The sequence below is a fragment of the Camarhynchus parvulus genome, chromosome 1A, assembly GCF_901933205.1.
Source record: "Camarhynchus parvulus chromosome 1A, STF_HiC, whole genome shotgun sequence".
Lineage (NCBI taxonomy): Eukaryota > Metazoa > Chordata > Aves > Passeriformes > Thraupidae > Camarhynchus > Camarhynchus parvulus.
In genome coordinates, this window is record NC_044586.1 from 26,644,933 (window position 1) to 26,667,330 (window position 22,398).

General features: G+C 40.4%; 1 protein-coding gene across 10 annotated transcripts in view; it reads left to right on the forward strand.

The window, feature by feature from the left end:
- Positions 1-22,398, forward strand: part of ANKS1B (ankyrin repeat and sterile alpha motif domain containing 1B) — a 407,446-nt gene that overhangs the window by 370,694 nt on the left and 14,354 nt on the right. For 6 of the 10 annotated variants that reach the window (XM_030960754.1, XM_030960750.1, XM_030960751.1 and 3 more), the window contains 2 exons: positions 9,836-9,964; positions 14,133-14,204. In XM_030960754.1, coding sequence (XP_030816614.1) covers positions 9,836-9,964; positions 14,133-14,204 — 201 coding nt within the window. Of the gene's footprint in view, positions 1-4,513; positions 4,589-9,835; positions 9,965-14,132; positions 14,205-21,697; positions 21,776-22,398 lie in introns of those variants that run through there. The other 4 variants (XM_030960758.1, XM_030960761.1, XM_030960760.1 and 1 more) reach the window with 3 other exon arrangements.

A 22,398-nucleotide genomic window follows, 5' to 3' on the forward strand; every position in this document is an offset into this window, starting at 1 on the left:
TTTTTCATATGGGAGAAGTAAATTCATCAAAGGGCCACCAAGATGGTTGGGACCTAAAGTAGTTGCCCTCTGAAGAGAGTCTGAACAACCAGGGCTGGCTGGAGAAGACATGGCTTTGGGTACTAAAACTGAAAGAGGACTCTGAATGCCACGAGGAACTTTCTCCCCATATGGACAGGAAAGCAGGGGCACATGTTGTTCACAGTCTGTGCTTGAGGTTTGCAAGACATGACAGGATGAAGCCCTGAGAAATCTGGTCTTATCTCACAGCTGCTTCTGCTTTGAACTGCAGTTGGAGTGGAGCTTTCCTGAGCTTCCTTGCAGCATAAATTATCCTGTGATTTATATTCTTATTCTTTTGAAAGACTGCTCTATCTAATTTGAAGTATGCTAAAACTTTCAGATCTTTTTTGACTTCCCCTAACCTAAATCACTTTGCTAATTTATTTGCTATTGTATTTCTCTGTGTAATCCTACTAAATTTCATCTGACTGATCTGTAGGTCATCAGGCCTGTTTTCAGTTCTTACCCCATTCTGAGAAGTCCCTCACTTCAGGATCCTCCTTAGAGAGCACTGGCACTCCTCCAAGCCACAGCATGGAGCAGGTCCTTGAAGATTGCCTCAACATGTTCAGTCCATTTGTGCTTAAATACCAATAATCATCCTCGAAACACGCTGCATCAGGAGTCACACAGTGTCCAAGTCTTGCTGTACTTCTCTTTGCTGCTGCTGATTTAATTGGCCAGTTTTCCAACATAGGAAGGAAATTTGATCTCAAATGATTCATACTGAAGGACCTCATTGTGAACATCTTGAATTTTTCTTGGTGCATAGAAACTGTCTTGGTAGCACATGGCAGGCAGTATTACACTTTTTCTTTGTTATTCTCAATAATGTATGCATAGATATAAATATACACATGCATACTTATATTCCTGAGTGTTTATTTCAGATGGCCAGGAGCAATGTCAGAAGGTCATAAAAACCAGGAGATGGTGACTGGATTTTTAAACTTTTCTAGACTTACTGGTCCCTGCAGTTAGGCTGGCTGTAACCTTCTGAACCTTCCTTTTCTCCCATCTTAAATACTCTTTTAGCCCTTCTTTGGTCCTTCAGTATCTTCTGTGACTTTTCAAGGATAGTTACTCCTAATTTAGGTAAATCTTTAACATCTCCTAACGTGCCATTGAGTGAAACTCATTGAGCTGTAGTGAATACATCTGGACTGCCTTCCACCCAGCTCCTGCTCTTCCTGTGTGTGCTGTCCAGGTATTCTTTTCTGCCACTTTCCTCTCCTTAGAAAGTATATGATTTCTATGATCAGTCTTATAGTTACTTTCTTTCTTCAGGTTATCAGCCATGTTTTCCTAGTCTATAAGGAGGAAGCCTAAAGTTTTCCCTGGATAATTCTTTTCACTTTTTCTTTGCCCCTCCTGCTTGTCAGAGTTGTGTTCCACTGTGATTAGACAGGGCAACCTTTTATGCATGGGACTCCACAAAAAGGATATGATAGCAGAGTCTTGCTGTGACATTACTTGTAAGCATTTATCTTTTGAGAAGTTTTAAGATAATGGCATATTTGATACTAATCAGGCAGTAGATGATGCTGTTGTTTTGCTCTTCTTTGCCATATTACTTAGGAAAATATTATTTGTTAAACTCTTTCACAGGACCTCTGTGTCAGTGGTATTGGGTGCCCAAGTGTATTTGTGTTTATTTTGGTGAAAGTGTATGCACAGATTGAATTCTTTAGGGTTTTTTGAGAGCATATGTTTTGGGAGCTGAAAGTTGTGAGTGTTTGAAGCCTAATCCGCATTCTTCTTTCTACTGCCTATTTTTGGCCTCTGATAATCACTTAACCTTTTTCCTTGCCTTGGTTCCTTCCCCTCCACCACAGGAATATGCAACTTTAGGTACTTCTCCTGTGTATTTCGTTAAAAATTTTAAGTACTTTGAAGATATAAACTATCTATATAGTAAATGCTAAATATTTCTACAATGGTGCAAGGAAAAGGTTGATTTCTGAATTTGAATTCATTACCATCCATAAATTAATGTTCCATCTGCACTGCATTTCAGTACCTTAGTCATTCAAACATTATTGAAAGCAAAACTGAGTAATGAGTTTTGCACTGCTCTCCTTCTGACTGGGCATTTGTGTAGTTGTGGGAAATTCTCAGTCTCTGCTGGTCTGCTTGATTTGTTGTTGATTGTATTTAAAGATGGTTTCACTTAAGCCTAAATCCTTCAAACCTGTAATTCTGGAGGTAAATCTTTTTGTTGGGGGTAGTTCACTTGAACAGTTCTTGAAGCAGAGACTTGCACCCAAAACTTGTATTCTTCCATTTGGGAAAAGGTGGGCTGGAGAGGGAGGGGTCAGATGGGCACCATTGACATCTGTAAGAGAGGATTCATTCACTGCCCTCTTTTTAAGTGGAGCGACTCGAAGCCTGGGCACACACATGCTGCAGGGTTCCCTGTCCCTGAGTTAGCACTGGGGCAGCTGAAGGACTGAGCTGGCTGAGGCCCCATGCCAGTCCCCAAAGGCAAGTCCTTGAGAGGGGTAGGATTTAAGAGCACACTTTTGTCTCAAGAATATCATGGTGCTGAGAAGTGGCTGCACAATGTGGCAGCATCAAGGCAACCCCTTGCCAGCTCTGGGGAGAAATAAAACATCTGCCAGCATGCAGTATCCTGCTGCATCCCCTCCTGCTTTTGGTACCTTGATGTGTACAAATAGCAGTGCTGTCAGTTTTCTTCACTACCTTGATGACCAGATGTTTGGGCATGCTGCACCAGCATGGAAATGCCTTCTCTTTGCTCTTCTCTTGCAAAGCAGAGGCACAATCTTCTGACATGGACTCCTATTCAGGAATCTTTCCCACCTGAGGCAAACAGATACAGGCATCACAGCAATGGGGTATGGCCAGAACATCCTGAAGTCAATTTTCTTAACATACACAGAAAAAGTCATTGGTAACCACTAGTGCAGTGTCCTAAGGATGAAGAAGCTGCAGCAGTGTTTTGCTGCAGAAGAAGCTGCAGCAGTGTTTCGCTGCTGATCTTGCACTGAGACTATGTGTTCATTACATGGAGGACGACTAGTTTGTAGCAAGTTGCAGGGGATGAGATAGAAGACTGAAAAGAAGTCAAGTTTTAATTAGCTAATGCTATCAAAATGTAGAGCTCTGCACATCAGGAAAGAGAAGCAAAGAACGTCGAAAACAAGATGAGGGAGGTGGAATTAACCACATCTGTGAAAGTATTAAAATGACTGAAGCTGAAGGAAGGGATGTGTGCTCATGCATTTCAGATGATGAAGAAATTAAGGGACAATTAACAACATTAGACAGCCACCAGGCTGTCTGATACCAGGCTTCCCTGACAGCATATAGAAGTGGTAACTTGTTCTGTCATCAGCAAGAGTGCAGGCTACAGAAGGTAAGAGCAAGAGTCATATTTTAAGAAGACTTGCACTTCTTCGGGTTGATTTGAGCATTAGTGCTAAATTCCTGCTGCTGCTGCTGCTGCTGACAAGAACCAGCAATGCACGTTCTTGATGTTGTTAAATTACCGAAATATTAATTGTTATCTCTTCTGGATGCTGCAGTTGCATTTTTCATGTCTGTTTATTGCCTTTTGTTGCTGCCAGCTGAAGATGGCGTGGGCAGATCCTATGTCTGATGCTTTGTTTTAGTTGCCTGGCTACTGTAAAATGTTATCTTAGCTTTTGCTGAGGTGCCACAGATGCTTTATTGATGATTGCCCAAACAAGGAAATATATAAAAGATGCTGGTGAATGCTGTGCTTGCCTAGTTCTGCTTTTGCTAGAGATGCTACAATGTGCTTACTTTGCTTTGCTACAACAGATTCTCTGTACAATAATGTAGAGGGTAGGCTGAAACCTTTCGTCTACACACTGGGGTCATGGTCAGTGCCAAAGGTAATATTATCTGTCTCTTAGTATGCAAAGGGACTGTTGTTGGAAGGAGATGGTGGGCAGCTGCCTCACTAAAATTGTAATGCATTCATTTCTGGTAATTGTTATAAAGAAAATGTATTTTTCCTGTTAATCGTGTTGCCAGATTTTTCCCTTCTTTTGTCCCTGTGAATGTCTCCAACAGAGAGAGATTTAAGTCTCAAAACTTACTTGGGATGTTGACTTCAAACTTCTTCCCTGCCAAAAACTGAAAGTAACCAATATTTCTTCTGCTGTAGGCAGTTTCTATTTATGCTTGCATAACTTTATCTCTACATCATTAGCGCTTCTGACTAAATTGTGTTCTTGTACTCACAGCCTGAAACCTCTTCTAAAGTCTCTGAATACGCTATGTTTCTTTTCTGTCAGTCCAAAAATATTTTGTCAGCCAATAAATAATAGAATTACTTTTTACAACTGTTTTACTTCCTTCTTTAGTATTATTGCAAGCCTTTTCCTAATTATTCATGCCTTTTGGCAGTTGCAGTGCATTAATATTTACAAGATGAGATACAGTTTTCTGTTTATATTAGCAGTCTTCGGTCTGTGAGATCTGGACCAACCAGAATGCAGGATATCCTTTCTCCTCGATCCATCAGGTCCATAATGTAAGATACAGCGATGAATGGCTGTGTTGTCCCTCTCTGGATGTACAGTCTGTTGCTGTGGTGTTATCTCGGGTGTCATGTCGCTGAAATGACGGAGCAGTCCATACCTTGTGGGCCCCGTGCGGGGCCGTGTGTGCGCGCATCCGTCCGTCCGTGTGTCCTGCCGTGTGGTTGCCATGTGTCGGCTCCGTGTGTGCGTGCGAGCGGGATGGGGACACTGCCACCAGCCGGCTCGCCCAGGGCAGCTTTGGATTCTGTTCCTCATGTTTCTGTTCGCTCTCTCTTCCGAAGCGGGAAACCGTGTAAACAGCTGGGTTTGCACAGTTTGGCCCCCGCCGTGTGTCGTGCTGCCCTCCCTGTGTCAGTCTGGAGGCTTTGCCCAGCTGAGGTTGCACACTGCCTTGGCAGAGGCACTTTGGGGGAGTTGGACTCATGGTGCCCTGAGTTTTTGTCACTTCTGTGGCAGTCACGAGTGCTGCGCACGTGAGAGCAAACCTGGTGATCCACACTGCAGTGTGGTAAGGACGGCAGCCAGCTGTTCAGCAGAGTACTCGAGAGCAGCTGTAGGTTTCTCCTCATTCTGTCATGCCTGCTTGGAACATTTCTGCTAGAGAGGGGTCATTTTGGCCACCGAGCATCAGAAGTTTTTTAAATCTGAAGTACACCATGAACCTGTTTCCATTATTTCAAAGCCAAGCATTTTAGGAGCTAAAAAAATTGTCTGCCTCTAGGAATTAAAACACAAGCAAATAATGAGGATTCGACTGGTCTGCAGAACATTAAAAATTTTTACAGGAAAGAATTATAAATTTTTCAGCCAGAACTGTTTTATCCAAGTGTGCTCCAATTTGTTGTTGTCATGGTGACTAATACACGTTACCATAACCAGGCATAAGGCTTAACAGGTGAAAAGTTATAAGATGTGCTCCTTGTTAAAAATAACTACATTCAAACCACTCAAAACCAGGCCTTCTTGGCTTTTTCTTCCATTTAGCACGGAGGATTTTTAACATGACATTTTTATAAAAAGACGAGGGAGGTGTTAGATTTTTATAGATTTATTGAGGTTACTTCTTATCTGCAACTATCTCTGTATCCAGGTGCCTTTAATATGAGTCAAATACGCTTCTCGGAGAGAATGGATGAGATAGGAAAATGTGCAGCAGTTGTAGAAAAAATTGTAGAGAAAAATAATAGCTGTAGTCTATTTCTCTAGCTCATTTGAAATCAAGCATCCAGCCCTTTCCAGAGCACTGAGAACTGCGTATCTGCCCATTTTTGGGGTTAGAAAACACTGCAAGAGCACAAGGTATTGGTCTCTAAGGCTATTAAAAGTTGTCATTGTAAAAGGATTGAATCCTTACCACTCTGACACCTGCCTTGAGACCATTTTCTGATTATAAATTATTTATCTGCAAAATGTGGAGCAAAAGATTTTCTTTTTCAAGTTAGCTGAGGCCAAAGAGAGGAAAGGTGCTGGTTAAAGTCATAAGGAGGTTAGAATACTAAACCACAGCAGTACAGAAAAATCCATGTGATAAATTGCACAGCTGTCTGATGAGCTGTAAAGTTAGATGAGGAAGAAATTATCTCTTGCCTTTCTACTTCATCAGAGAGATAAATATCTCCATCCGTATATTGTGTCATAAAAAATACATAAGCTTAAATGTTTGATTATTTCTTATAATTGCAAATTAAATATTCAAACCAGAAAATCCTTATCCTATCATATCTATTTTTAAAACTTAAATCAAACATTATAGTTGGTCTTGCACTGCAATTTATTAATGTTTCTGTACTGCTTGAAAAGTCTATTAGGTGCTTATGAAGGACTTGAATCTCAATATATCACCCATAAATTGTTCCACATCAACTCCTCAGATTTAGGATTATTAGCAATTAATATTTTTCCCCCCCGACTTGAGCCTTGTGATTTCAAGTCTTCTCTAGGTCAAAGATGGTCCTATTTTGTATTTTCCCTGATGCTAGCTGTCATCTTCACATCCTAAATCTCAGAATTTCACTATCTAACTAGAGCCAGTCAACTGGCTGAGAAACTCCCTTTACTCTTGGTGAGGTTTTTAGACACGAAATTATGAATGTATTTAGCTCTCTAAATCTTGTTTAAAAGTGTTTCTTCCCTAAATAAAATAAAATTTAAAAATTAAAAAAGAAAAAAAAAGAGGAAAGGAAAGGAAATTGCGTGGGGAATATGTAATAGGGATTACACTTCTAAACATCTTCATGGATCTGGGCTTTGGAGACTACCCTGTTACAACTCAGTCTAAATAGGTTATGAATACTAACAGTAGTACTGTTTAAAAGTCTAAGGAGTTTGGTAAGAAACAAAAGGAAAGGAAACCGGGAGCCACTTCTGCTGAATATTAGAAAACACAAATGGTACAACTTTCAAAGAAAATTTTGGCTATGTAATATCTTCTCCATCCATCATAATAATCTGTATCTATGTGTTTCATTTTATAAACTTTTTATAGATTTGCTGAGGTTACTTCTACAAGACACGTGGAAGTACATGATAGGCCTCCAGGGGCAGTGGTCTGTCAGGAACAGCAGAAATCCTGAGTGTCTGCATTCCCCTAACCTCAACTCTATTACATGTTTAGAACATCCTAGAGATATGTATAGCAATCTTGGCAATTCTGTTTTGTTTAATTTAAAAGGAGTAGGTACTAAGATTTGTATTTATAGAGCATTCAATGGATACAAACATGGTCTCCACATGGTCCCACTCTAAGTGTCTGATACGCAAGTTTTATTAGCCTGGTTGCAGATTATTTCTCATGTCTTTATCAAATTGAGCCAAAACAAGAGGTAATGATTGTTCCCCTTTTTCTGCCCTTTATTTACAGACAGAGACAATGCAGTTCTCTATGCTTTTCATACTTAATGTGCAAAAGGGAAACAAACTGTAAAATTATGTACTCACTTTACTGCTTATGTACCCTGCTTAATTTGGCAGTGCTGTCCCTTTCCTGCATGTGAGGGAAGCCACCTGCTGAGCAGTGCAACAGAAAGGTTTGGAGCACTACCCCTGGTCACTTGTTTGGTAGGAGTTCTGGTAGGAGTTTGGTAGGATTTCTGGTCCTGCCTCATGGCCATCCCTGTGCTTTCTTGGTAGAGAAACCGGTGGTCAAAAGATGCATTTTGTGGCTTTTCTGTCCTGAGTTTACTCCCTGTTCACATAGGAACCTTTTGCTAAATGGCCAGGATGTACCTCCTGAGCTCTGCTTCCCTACACAGAACATGCAGGAGTGTGTCTTTATTAGGGGGGAATAGAAGAACTAAATCAAGTGGTCTGTTAGCTGTGGCCTTGAACAGTTCATAAGAGGCAGCTGAGCACACTGTGAGAATTTGTGATGGGTACAATCCATCTTCTCTTGTTGTGAAAGACAGACTCCACTAATAATGATGCAGATCCTTGCCCCTTGTAATATGATGGAAATCTTATTTTATGAGAAGAGCTGCCTCGTAAAGAAATCAAATTCCCCCTTCAGATTAAATAAGATAGAAATTTTTTATGCGTTAGTGGCCACAAGGATTCACTTTTGTGGATACAAACTGCCAAAAATTGGAGCAATTGCTCCTGCTGCTTTCCTTTCAACATTTCATACTGAAGTCATATCCATGGCATACAAGCAACTTAGCTAGGCAAAACAGAAATTACACTACTGTGTAATTGGTAGATTTGCTAATGGTGCCAACAGTAACTAACTAGGTTCAAGTTGTTTTATGATGTTCTCTTGCTTGAAGTTGCCATATTGGCAGGGTAATGTCGATGTTTCCAGATTTATCTCTTGCTTTTCGTTGCAGAGATGTGCAAATGCGTGTCATTTTGTTATTATTTTGTGACACATGAAAATGATGTACTTGTTCTGTTTACTCTGTCTTGACTTAATTAGTAAGATGTGATAGATTGCAAGACTTTGAATGTCTTCAATAAGATTTTTTTTCATGTGTTTTTGGTGCTTAACTTCTTTTTGCTGTAAAAGTCTGAACTTCTATCCATGTTCTGTGTGAAATGCTGATAACAATTCCTTGTCAGTTTCAACGCATATTTTAACAATATGACATACATAGAAAATACACAGAGATAAGTGCAGGTAAAGAAAGAAGCAGCATAATCCAAACTGAAATTATCATCTAGGAAAGGGTAAAATAGTTTGGGAGAGAAGAATGGGCAGGAGAAGAGGGAAGATCAGGAAGGACAAGTGTAATTGCAAAAAGACAGAGTTGTGAGAAGAGGGGATTTGAGAGACAGTCCAGACCAGGAAGGATAGGAGAGAAGTGAGAGTGGTGGCAGAGGGAAGAGGGCTTGGGAAGAGGAGAATTCCATGCATGGATCATTTTCAGTTAAAGTGAGCTCATGCATGGACCTGCAAGGTAGAAGGAGCCCCTAAGGAGAGATCACTTCAGGTCCTATGGAGCCATGACCAAAAATACACAGTGGCAAGTGAGACCCAGACCAGCACTGCCAGGCTGGGGACAGTACTGCACTGGTGCCTGCATTGGCTCTTTTGGAGGGAACAAAAGTGTGCTGCCAGGGGATGTGGCAGCAAACTGCACTCCTGCCTGTGTTCTCTGAGGGCTTTGAGGAAAGAGGGGCGATGACAGCTCAGAAAGGCAATCTCCTATATCAATGAGAATGATGAATGTGGAAGGACAATGTTAGTACTTCCACAATGAGGCATCAAGAGAAGGTGATCAAAGTAAATATTCGTAAAGAGATTAAAGAATGCCTTGTGTGTTTGAAGAATGTATGATAAGTCTTCAGATCAAAGCAAAGTCTGTGTTATTTAGCCATTTAGAAAAGTTAGTTACTGGTTATATGAGCTGGATAATGGAAGGCGTATTAACTGTGCAGAAAATCTTGTAAAACACATAGAATTTGTGAAAGGCATTTTTGTGCATCTCATGATTTTTTTCAAGTGCTCTCATCCTCATATATGTATTGTAAACACTTGTTTTTAAGGAACATTTCCGGTGCCTAATGATTTTATTCTCAAAGCAAAGAGATTTAATTAAAGCCTCATTAAACACTACAGTAGATGACTTTGGATTATAAATTAGATCATGAAAAATGTTGTAGGAGTTGTGTTCTCTTATTTTAGTAACATGGCTCTGTGTGTAGAAAATAAATCCTTGTTAATTGAGCACAATGGTGGAGGGCTATCTTGTAGTGAATTTTCCTGCACATACTCTTACATCTTGAACAACTGTGATTTTCAGACAGGAGACTGGGGAGAGCCTTCAATTACCTTGCGACCTCCAAATGAAGCCACAGCATCAACGCCTGTACAGTATTGGCAACATCATCCAGAGAAACTCATCTTCCAGTCATGCGATTATAAAGCCTTTGTAAGTGTTGATAAATTTAATGGTTTGATTTGGGGCAGATATATTAAACTTGGATTTTGATCGGCTGTTGTGTTTTACTTTCATTTATAGTATTTTTTCAGTCACTTTTAGAGAGGTCACTACTTCTGAAATACTGTAATTGCAATAAATGAGAAACAAGGATGCACAGTACTTTTTTGCTATGAATTGTGTGATACATTGCAGTCCATGTGGCATTAGTGTTAGAGAAAGGGCACTATGAGTAAGTGGGTAAGTGTTGTTGAAGTGACAGTGAGAGCAAGCACCCCTACTTTTCATCTCTTACAAATCCCTGTCCAGTAGTCATGAAAGAATAATAAAACATATCTACCTCATACCTACCTTAATGCTGTGTGCACAGCAGTTAAAGTAAGTGTTGCCTCACCTGAACTTTATATAGGTGTTTTGGGGAAAGGAAATAGAGAAGAAGGAGGTGAGGGTCCCACCCTCAATAGACAAAAAGGAAGTGAGGGTCCTGAGTGTTTTTCATCTATGGAACAAGGGCACATTCAGACCTCTGCCAGCCTGATGGCTACTTGAAGTACCAGTAGCAGTCAGTTCCATCAGGGCAAAAATACTTATTTTTACCTCCATGTGGCTGCAGGCAGTTACTACTTCCCATCCCTGGAGAAATGGAGCTTCCCTCTACAACTAAAGACAATTAGTCTTCTCTGACTGTTTTAAATGTTTGTGGAGGAGAGAAAGGTCTCCTGCAGTACAGAAAGTCATTGGAAGGGTTTTTTTTAATGAAAAACAGTTTTCTGAAATCTTGAGTTCCCTGTCAACAGGGTGGGGGGACTGGAGCTTCTGGGGAACTGAAGAGGTACCTCAGCCCACCTTTTTAAATGCTTACATTTCCCCTTCTGACTTTGCTGGAAAGCATTGTTGAAGCTGCTGAAGGTGCCTGCAGCCCACTGTGTGTCCTCTCTAGAGGTGGCCGCCTTATGGCTGGCTTATGTTCAAAGGAAAGGGCTCAGAGTTGCCTTAGGATGGTAATTGGGGATTAACTGCTGGTCCAGGATGTGGGGTTGAGATGGTATTCACTTGAAGGGCCTTGGATCTTTGGTGCTTTTTAGGATAATGCTCTGTTCACTAAATACTGCTGCATTTTGGGGAAGAGTTGGAGGCTACTGGATTGGATTTAAAGCATATCTGGAAAGGAAGGAATTAGAGACTAAATGCAAGTGAGACAGAGCCTGGCTCCCTCTGAGGAGGGGCAGAAGGAGTGTTACAGACCTGCCCTTCTGGAGCACATCTGTATCTTCCATTGGACCCTCACGGGGTTAAAAATTGCCATGCACGCAGTGATCATCCCTGGACAGTAACTAGAACCTCTGCCTTCCTCAGCAAGATGGCCAAGGACCATCTCACCTGCTCTCAGTCTTGTTCTCCTACTGTTAAAAACCTCCTTGCTCACCTCAGATTGAAAAGGAAAGGTTAGCAACTTCTGGTTCTTTAAATATTTTTCATAGTTTTCAGTGAAGTGAACATGTCTATCTCAAGTGCCTTTTCTCTTTTTTTATGATCCGGCAGTAAATTCATAATCTAATGTAACCTTTGTAGTAGATTGGAAGATGGATCATTAAAGAAGTGAAGTTGGAATGACCAGGAATATCCAAGTTAGTGATGATTAAGGAAAGACCTTCCTTTCCTAAGGACCATGTGTCACCCCTTTGTTTCAGCTTCTTGAGCTATACTGACCTCAGCTTTAAGTTATAATTGGGGTAGCTTTCACTCTATGCCACATCAATCAGTTAAACTGTTGGATGTTCTCTGTATTGCTCCCACATGCCCTGGGTGTTTGAGAAGGACTGTTTCCAAAAGCACAGAAAGTCAAAAGGAAGCAAAATTTCTTCTGAGAGTTTCAGATTTTTCTGACAACTAAATTGGATGGTTCTGCTGTGATTTGTGTGTCTGTTCCACAGTCTATCCTGGGAAGCATTTCTGAATGCCTTCAACTGAGGCTTTTTGCTGCTGTGCAGATGGGACAGGTGCTCTCCTTCTCCTCTCCTTCTTCTGCCTTAAGCAAAAAGCACTGCTTTTCACTGCTTTTCTACCATGGTGCCTGACCAACTAGTAGCTTTCAAGGAAAAACCAATTTGTTTTACTGTAGTCTCTAGAAAAATGAGAGGGGAAAAAAAAACCCAACCCCCAAAGCAAAACAAAAAACATCCGACCATCCAACCAACCAATCAACCAACCAAAAAGCTGAAGACATTAATTGCAACCTGCCCAGAGAAGGCTAAAGATTCCAGATGTGTCAGACAGCAGGATTCAGAGAAAAATACAGTTAAGTTCAATATGGTTTTGTTTACTCTTCTAATTTCAGAGTTTGCTTTAAATATGTTGTTTTTCTTCAAGGGCAACATCAAACTGTCCCATCAAATTAATGCCCAAAGCCCTATTCACATCACCAGCAAGGCCCCAGCTGGACTCACAGCTGCTCAGTTTATGAATCTTTCACATCTACAGTCCTCTAGGAATGCCCTTCATTCATTCCTTTATGCTTGTGCTTATCTGGTAGTGTTGATGTTGCTCACTGGCCCATTTATAATGCCCTATAAAGTGTTTCTCACTAATTGCTGTGTTGGCTACGGTCTACATTGAAATATTTATGCATTTTCTTGCAGGTCAGAGACTCCTGCTGTACACAGTGTACACTGAAGGCTTTAAGGAAAATATCTCAGTTTTGGTCAGAAGACCAGAGAACTGAACCAGTACACTCTGTGTTCAGTTCCAGCTTGCTTCATCTGTAACTGAAGTTCATTTTGATAGGTTCTTGTCTAAGCTGAAGCTGGTTCACCATCTGGTTGGGTCAGTTTAGGCTGTTTCTCAGAGGAGACATTCTGGTAGAGTGAGACAGGTCAGCAGTGGTGGGTTGCAGCATCCTCTGGAAAGCCTTCCACAGTGCTTTCTCTCCTCCTGCAGCCTACCTAGCGTATTCTCACAGTGGCATGACTTATCTTCAGCTCCCATGTTGCTCACTTAGACCTGGAGATTCAGGAGAAGCTGTGGCCTTGTGCTGCAGTGAGAATACAGAGAGAGACTCCTCTGTGCTTGGGGAAGAGCAGGTGAGAGGGGCCTTGCTGTGCTCTCTGCTCAGTTAAGCCAGACTTGCATGTGACATCGTAGAGAAATTCAGCAATGTCCCGTTTGCACAGAGCTCCAAGGGCACACCCACACCCACAGGTATGCAGGCCTGTGGCACCTGCAGGAGAAATGCAGAGCATGGTGTGGCTTTGATTCAGCCCGGGTAGCTGTAACAAGACCCCTCTCTGCTAGGTGGGAATGGCAGGGATGATGCAGCAGCTCCATCCCTGCAGGAGCAGCACCATTCAGCCACGGTGCAGGGGGTACTGAGACCTCAGGGCAGCGGGGGCTGCAGGAGGGCTCAGACTGGGTGTGCCAACAAGTGACACGGTGAAGGAGAGCCTGTAGCACAGGGCTGTGTCACTGGGGCACTGCCTGCCGTGTTAGCCCTGGAGATGAGCAGGCTCCTCCCAGGGGTTCCTCGCGGTGAGCTGAGCCAGGGCACAGCACTCTGCTGCTTCCTCTCACACAGCCTCCTCCAGATCGCTAAGGGCTTCCAAATAATGGTTCAGGGTCAGCCTTTCCTTAGGAAGAAATAATGGTTTAAGCTAGTTATAGTGCAGATTTGTTGTTTCTCTTTGCTGACATCAGGCTCTATTTGCACGTAAATTAGTTACAGATTGAGTACACTGAGGTTAAGATCACTGCTGCCCTTCTCATCCACGTGATTGCACACATAACAATAGGAGTTTGGCAGATGGCAGCTAAAAAAAGCAAATTCTCCATTTTATAATCAAATGGGTTTTTTAAGATGGAATCTGTATTATTTGTTTGTTGTTTCAGTAACTAAAATGATAATCTAGAAGACTTTCAGATATTGTTTCAAATGCTGCAGCTGATTCAATACACTTGTTGCTGTGCATTCCTGTTTCATGGGTTGATTAACACATTAGTTTAAATGATTTGTCAAAGAACTGCCGAGTCAAAAAGATCTAAAGCAATACAGTAAGAAATAGGTTGCTACCAGTAGTTTTTTTAAAGCATTTTTTTGTGCATTTCTGCAGATGTTTGTTGGTTCTGGAATTTCAGTTAATCTAAGTTCAATGGATTTCTGTTCCAGTATTTAGGTTCTATGCTGGTAAAAGAGTTAAGAGGCACAGAGTCAACACAGGATGCATGTGCAAAGATGAGGGTAAGTTTGTAAACCTACTCTATTGTAATAGTATTAAATAACTGTGATTGCTTGTGCTGTACCCTTTTTGCTTTTGTAATGTGCTGTTATCCATTTCCTTTCCTTGCTTTTACATTGATATTCAATAGGAAATCTATTCTGTCTTATATCTTAATTTGAAGAATACCAAAATTTAAAGATATATTTTTATTTTGTATGTTGTATCTAACAAAAAACCCCAAATGTTTGTATTATGTTTCTCATGAATCTTTGAGTATATTTCGAAGTACTGTCCACACAATTAAGCATTCTCATATCCAGTTGTTTTATAAACAGAATTTATAGCTTTTATATGATAATCTAGATTTGAATTTTCAATGTTAAATATGTAGTAGTAAATATATAACATGTTACCAAACACATTGGTTTTTACATATAGTCTAATCCAACAGTCACATAATCCTATGGATAATTTTTACTTACACGAGTATTTCCTTTAATTATGAGTTACTTATATGCTTTTTTTGATTAAAGGCTGAAATGGGGTCTAACTCAGTTTCATCTGATGGTGGAAAAGCAGTTAGGTTTCCTTCAGACTGTTAAGAATATGTTTTCCTGTGGCTCTTTGGCCTGATACTGGTTTGTAGAAAATTACATTAGTCTGTCTCCAAGAAATATTGCTGCTGGAAATGCAAAACAAGCCATAGTCTGATTTATTCCCAGCTGTAGTTGTAATAAGAACACACCTGTTCACAGCCATGGTGAACATATCATGAGATGCATGATTAATTAATGAAGAAAATAATTGTTTGCTAACCTACCAAAATCTTTTCTTCTGTGTATCATATGTCTCTTATGCAAGATGTCTCTGAGCACAAGAGGTGGCATTCAGATCAGAAAGCAGGAAGATGTGTAAAATTCATGCAATCAGACAACCATTTCCTGCTGGTTACATGTGTGCAGCATACATACTTGCATACAAGCTGGTTTAGCTAAGGGCTGGCAGTAATTCACAATTACTAGATTGCCTGAAGATCTTTTCAGCTAATTACATGGTAATCATTCCTTACCTGGGCTTAAATTCCTCTGAAAAAAAACCCAACAACTTGACACAGAGGGATCTACAATCACATACACGTGTTCTGGAGAATTAATTGAGGCTGCAGGCATGCCATCTTCCAATCCAGTTTTTAAACTATCAAGCTTAGCAGTTTGATTCTTCAGGCATATGCATGTTCAGAAATTAGGGCAGAATTTGGCACTATAGTAGCATATGACAACTTCAGTAAGTTTTCTGACTGAACTAGGAGACTTAACATCAAAAAAGGCACTCTAAATAATTTATAGGCATTTTAATATATATTTCTATAAGTAATAACTTTGGCCAATTAAAATTATACAACTGGAAAAACTAAATGTTTGAAAACAGATGTAATTTAAAATACACATTTCCTATATAAATAGTGCAGTTGCACTAGTTTTCTATGGTGCCATACAGGACACTTATATAATACAGTGATGGAGTTTTATGTACATTTGTTTTTTACATTCTCTTTTGAAAAAATTGTTCTGTGAGAGTATTTATTTTGTGGTTTGGGGGTTTTTTCATTGCAAAGATATTTGAATAAAGCAGTTTTTAATCAGGATTTTATCTATTCTTTCTATGTATCCTTTTAATCATGTTCCTATTCAAGTCAGAAGCAAAAATGTTTGACTTAATGGGAACAACTTATTACTTTAGCCTGTTTCCCAGTGAGGAAAATGTATATTTTTCCAAAGCTTTCTCCCTCTGGATGTCTCCTGAAAGTTGTTGTCAGTGATTTGGGAGTCCAGGTTGTCCAAAGTCATCCTGAAATTTTGCTGCGATGTTCATTACTGTATTTAAGTAACCTTGGGTTGTCATTGAAAAGCTGGTTTCTGTTATAGTTACATTTTACTTTAAATGTATTGAAAGGTACATTTCACTTACAAGAAAGAGAAGTGAAAAGCTGGATGTATTATTTGTCTGGCTCTCAGGTACTGAATTCTTTACACTTGTCCAGTGTCTCTAGAACCAGCACGACATTTACATAGGGTTTACTATTGTGATAAAACAACTTTTTTTTATTCTGGTATTTTATTTGTTATTCCATGCACATATTGCAAAACTAGCCTGCTGCAATGTGAAACATATTGGGTATGGGGGGCAGTATGTCACATATAAACTTGTACCAGGTGGAGGTCACTCCCCACAATTTTTTTTAATCTTTCTGGACTCAGCCACATAATGGTTTTATGGAGAATGTATGCAAATTAGGTACCTATTTTTCTGTCAATGTGGCTTTTGATTCTCCATCTTTAACTTAATGCTGCTCTCAAAAATGTTGACATTCACTGGATGTCTTGCACTCAGCAGGTGCACAAGGATAAAAGAAGTGTATCAGTGAAAAAAAATCTTGATCTCCCTAATCATTTATAAATACAGGGAAACAACAAAAATGACATGTTTGCTGACTGCAGATCCCTCACTGTTAGTTGTAGATGCTCCCAGGGCTTTCAATTATTGCAATTGATGGTTTTGGTTCTCCAGAGAAGTGTCATGTGGGTATCCCTTGTGTCTCTTTGAAGAGAGGCTTACAGCAGCCTTCTTCTTATAGCTTAAAAGGGAAAGGAGAGCCTAAATCTTCTATAATGTAAAAAACCCACCAAGAATAATAATAATAAAAAAAAAGAAACAAGACAATAGAGCGAAAACAAAAAAAAAAACTAGGAACCTTTACCTTAATAACTCTTCTTGGAAATTCATTGTGCTTCTCAGCATTGTGCAGCAATGTGCTCTAGCAGGGCAGATGATGGATTTGTTTGGGGGAAGTCATGCAGATGCAATAGCTGGAGCTCAACACTGGGGTCAAGGTTATACATGGTTTTTTTCCCCATCCAAACTGCAGAGTCATGTAACCATGCAAAATTATGGATATTTGTCAAGAACTTAATTTTTCTATTAATATATTTGCATACCTTTATATTTTACAGTTTCTTATTTGTTTTCAGCTATTTTCTCTCACAAACTCCTTCTCTAGTGGACAGCACTGTCTCCTTATCTCCATTTCCACCCACTGTAAACTGACCTTTCCTACTTGGAGATTAAACCTTGCTGTCCTGGACAGAATAGATTTATTAATTATATTTGAGAGATGCCTTCAAGAAATTAAGAGTTCATCTTTTTCAGTGTGAAATAGGAAATACTTTCAAGTTGAGTTTTCAATCAGATCGGTGCCTTCATCGCAATTTATCATAGGAACATGAAGGGAGAATAAGATGTGTTTGCATCAAAATAAAGGCAAGGGTTAAAGTTAATTTTGAGCTAGAAAGAGACTTGTTCTCTACAGAAGACTTCATTTGGCATTTACACATTGTAATTCCGTGACCAGGTGGGAAGGGGATTGTTTTGTATTTACTTGGCATGAGCACAGCAACAGGGTAGATTCCTTATTTGCAGCTGTGCTAAATTACTGATGTTGCATACACCAACTGAACTGTCTAAACCAGTCAAATATTTACTGCAGCAGAAGGGAACTTAAATTTCGTTCTTCAATCCTGCCACCTTCCTGACTATTATATTTCTTTCTTAAATATTTTCTCGCTAGGAATACGTTCTAAAATTTCAGGTCAAAGTTCTGAGGAACCAGCAATATAATTCTGTTCACAAAGCAGGTGAAAATGTCTTGCTGACTTAAGACTAAAATGTCAAAGTTGGAGTTGCTATAAAATCTGATTCTCTTATCTCTGGAAAGTGAGGCAGAGTTGACTCACTGAAAACAGGCAGCATCTAGGGCCTTTCTTCCTCCTTTCATTTCTTCTTACGTAAGGAAGGAACCGAATTTAGATGGCTATCTCCTTGTTTCTGCTAAACCCTTTCTTGCTTTTCAATCTCTGTTTCATTTTTCCTCCAAAAGTAGAAGTCTGCATATGCCTTCTGGTGAAACTCCCTGGGCAAATACCATGTCAGCATCAAACACTATTTTGGGATTTAGATTCTTCAGTCTCTGCTCTTTGGAGACTTGTAGCTCTGCCTCTCTCTTGTGTGGCCACTGCTTTCAGAGGGTCTACAGTGGAACAGGCACATGGATCTTACTCAAAAGGAAAAAATAAGTAGTGGTGGAAGATCTTATGAACGTTCAGTCTCTATGCACATCCACATCATGCTGTACCATGTGTTCAGAGAATTGTACATCCTTGAATTCTGGCTGAAAGGAATCTAAAGGGCAGTTGGAATGCAGAGGAATGTTCAGAGATATTGCAAAAGAAAAAACCATCTCACTCTCAACTAGGTGCATTACCCCAGGTGCACTGTTCATATTAACAATGTAGCTCGGAGGCATCCACTAATTGTAGAGCAGTAAAGAGTTTTGTACCACGAGGATTGCAGGTGTAGCTTTATTCCAAGAAGTGTTAAATTATGTCAGTAATGCATTTTTAAACTTTTTGCATTGAGAGAAGTTAGTAAGTATTTGTTAACAGGCAGATTGTGTAATTGTATGTAAATATTTGTCAAAAGGTAAATTGGCTTCAAAACTAACTGGTCATGTGTTGACTTAGACTTTTTATTTCAACTTCATCTCCTGCATGATCTTGTCAAAGAGATTCACTCAAGCTCCTCTTCCCCAGCTGGTCAAGGGAGGAGATTGTCCCACTTTGCTCTGCACTGGTGCAGCCTCACCTGGAGTCCTGTGTGCAGTTTTGGGCACCACGCTATGAGAAGGAAATAAAGCTGTTAGAGAGCATCCAAAGGAGGGCCATGAGAATGTTGAAGGGCCTTAAGGGGAAGCCTTATGAGGAACAGCTGAGGACACTTGATCTGTTCAGCCTGGAGAAGAGGAGACTGAGGGCAGCTCCTGCATGGCAGTCTGCAACTTCCTCATGATGGGAAGAGGAGGGGCAGGCACTGATCTCTTCTCTGTGGTGATGAGTGACAGGATCCAAGGGAATGGCCTGAAGTTGTGTCAGGGGAGGTTTAGGTTGGGTATTAGAAAAAGATTTTTCACCCAGAGGGTGTTTGGGCACTGGCACAGCTGCCCAGGGCAGTGGTCACAGCACCAGCCTGACAGAGCTCAAGAAGGGTTTCGGCTATGCTCTCAGGCACAGGGTGTAACTTCTGGGGGTGGCCCTCTCTAGGGCCAGGAGTTGTATTGGATTCAATTATTCTTCTGGTTCCCTTCCAACTGATATTTCACTGATTCTGTGAACTATTTAGTAAAGTTTCATAAGCTTAAATAAATACCAGACTTACTGGTATGATAGTAGGTGGTACTAACACATGTTTTAAAATGTGCAGTCTGATGCCATTTAGAATTGATAGTTTCTACCAGTTTAGGAAAATATTCAGATTCTTATAATGAAGTGGATTCCAATACATAATTGAATAGAAGAATTGCCAGCTACAGTGTTCATTTAGATACTGAAATCAATATAGGACTGTAGATTCATTTGCAAAAGTAGAAAGCCAAGATGAAGACTTAAGATTTTACAGGCTCATAAACTTTTACTTGGAATTTATTTATGTATGAGGTTGTTAGTGACTTGTCATAGCTGAATAATATTTCTTTACTGTGTATTTGCGATATCAAATATAATTACATATAAACCTGAAAGTAAATCTGTTTCATTTTGGCGACTGTATGAAAGCTGAGTAATCTAGTTATAAATGCATGTATAAGTATATTGAAGTGGTCAACATGGCAAAGTGGAAGTACCAGTGTATTCCCTTTCCTCTTGGCAGAAAATAAATAAATGAGATGAAAGATTTTCGGAGGGGGCTGTGTTACACCATGTGCTGCAGTATATCAAGGGAATTTGTTAGCATCTTACTTGGACGCCATTCTATGTGTGTTTCTGAATTTCTTATTCAGCTGCTTTGTGTGGGTGTGTGCTCAGAGATACCATGGTTTGTTTGTACACTGCAGGAGCATTCAAAGGTGTTGAATTAGTGCTCTCAGTTCTGCATAGAATAAGGTACTGAGGTACAATCCTGTCACATCCTGTACAATCCTGTACAATCCTTTAACCTAGAAAAGGTAAAGGCCCTTAAGGGTTGCAGGTTTTGTATTTGCTTTTTAAAAATAAACTGCTACTTTATATTACTTTATTAAGTCCTCTGCCTCTTAAGTAATTGTTAACTACCTAGATTTGTTAGGCATGTTGGCAGGGTGGATCTCAAATTAGTTGGATTTTATTTTATATTTTAAATAAATGTCTAGCGGTTCTGCACAGCCTTTAACTCAAAATCAATATGCAAGTGGAGATACTTTACCTACTTAAGACAATTTGTAGTACTACTATAATATGAAAATAAGTTTAGGCTCTGGATGAGAGTGATTTTTTTTTCAGTGAAACTAAAGAAAATCTATGAACAAGATGAGAAGCAAGATTGCACTCCCTCTCTTGCTCTCTCTGTCACCACTGCTCTTGCATCTCCTTATGACCCATTTCAAAAGGAGAAATTGGGACCAGCAATGTCCAAGCCTATGCAGGGTTTTGGCACTATATAATGGGAGCAGTGGGTTCAGATGCAAACTCAGAACAGTCTTAAGTTCAGACCTTTGTTGTAAAAGCAGTCACTGTAGTAACCAGGTAGTTATGCAGAGGGTACCTTCTGCCTTCTTCCACTCAGCTCATCTGCATTGTGGGTGCTGAGGGGATGAAGCAGCTTCATTGCAGCAGCTGTATCAAAATACAGACAAGACTGGTACTCCAGATGTTCCTTGTTCTGAAGAGAAAGATGCTCTGTGTCTTTTGAGAAGTCTGGGGAAGCTGCACATATGTCACATTAGATTTAGGATGGTGCTACTTTCTTCTATCTTGCTGTGTATGCACACAATCCTGTTTTATGGTTCTTAAATTATACATGGCCTGCTTTCACGTAGTCATTTACCTGTCTGGCAGCAAGGATTTCAGAGGTGGCCCCAAAGCTCAGTCTCTCTGGCAGTGCAGCCTGGGCAGCACAGAGGCTCCTGCCTGCAGGAGCAGTGCACCCATGAAGATGGGGCATGCACATCTGTCCTGATGTAGGTGACCAGCTGATCAGCAACAGGCACTGGCAAGGAGCCTGGAATAGGCTTGCTGTTCACCCAGGTGATTCTCCTAAAGAAGTGTCTTGAAATGAAGAGCCAGTTACAGTCACAAACAATGGAGTTCACAGGAACTATGACCAGTTCCAGGCTAGTGAGCAGTTGCCCAAAGACAGTGTCCTGTCACTATGATTACTTCTTTGTGAGATGAAATCTAATCCTGCTGCTATGGTATGAACATGCCTTGGAGCATGAGACCATATGTCAGCATGCACATGACATCCAATGCCAGCCTTCAGCTGTGGCTCCTATAACTTTGGCTCGAGTCCATATGCTTCCCATAGAGATACCAGATGGACAAGAATATTTTGTCATCTCATTGTGTCCTCATGGAGTTGGTACAGTGGCTAGAACCTGAAAAGCCTGAGGAAAGGGAATACTGACTCCTGTGTCCCATCTTCTTCTCAGATTCTGGGCACAGACATGGGCAGAGATGCCCGCTTGGCCTGCACAGAGGTGTGAAATGTCTGACCAAGAAATCTGTGGGACTTCAGCTCAGCATCCTAGAATTCAGAGCCAAAGCACCTACAGTGCCTGAGCAAAAGGTATTCATACCACATCTCTGAATTCACACGTTACACATTCTGGCAGGCAACTCCTTCATTAAAAAGAAAGGAACAACAAGCAAATAGTGTGAGCTCACCATGACAACTTAAAACAGTTGAAGCCTGGAAACTGCTTGGAAATAATAATTATCTGGTGGACCTCAGTTACTGTATCACTAAGAGCCAAGCCAGGGAATTGAGCTGCGTGTTTTTCTTGATGGCACTGTTGTAATAACAAAGGATGTTATTCCACTGCCCAGCTGTTTGTTTCAATGAGAGCACAAGTGCAGAATTATTACCCCAGATTCTACACTGGACTGCAGTCTTCCAGAACACCTTCCAGCACAAATCCTGGGGTTTGTATGGTTTGCAAGTTGATGAGGAATAGCCTGTACTGCTTACCAGCTGAGATGGTTTGTCTTAATAAATTACAAATGTCCATCAGTCTCCAATTCGTTTCCTAATTTTCCAGCTGTAATTTAATAGCATCTTGATGAGCTGTTTCACTCAGAGACAGTCTTCTGGCAGTTTGCAACCCTGATTAAATACTAGAGGTCAGGTCTG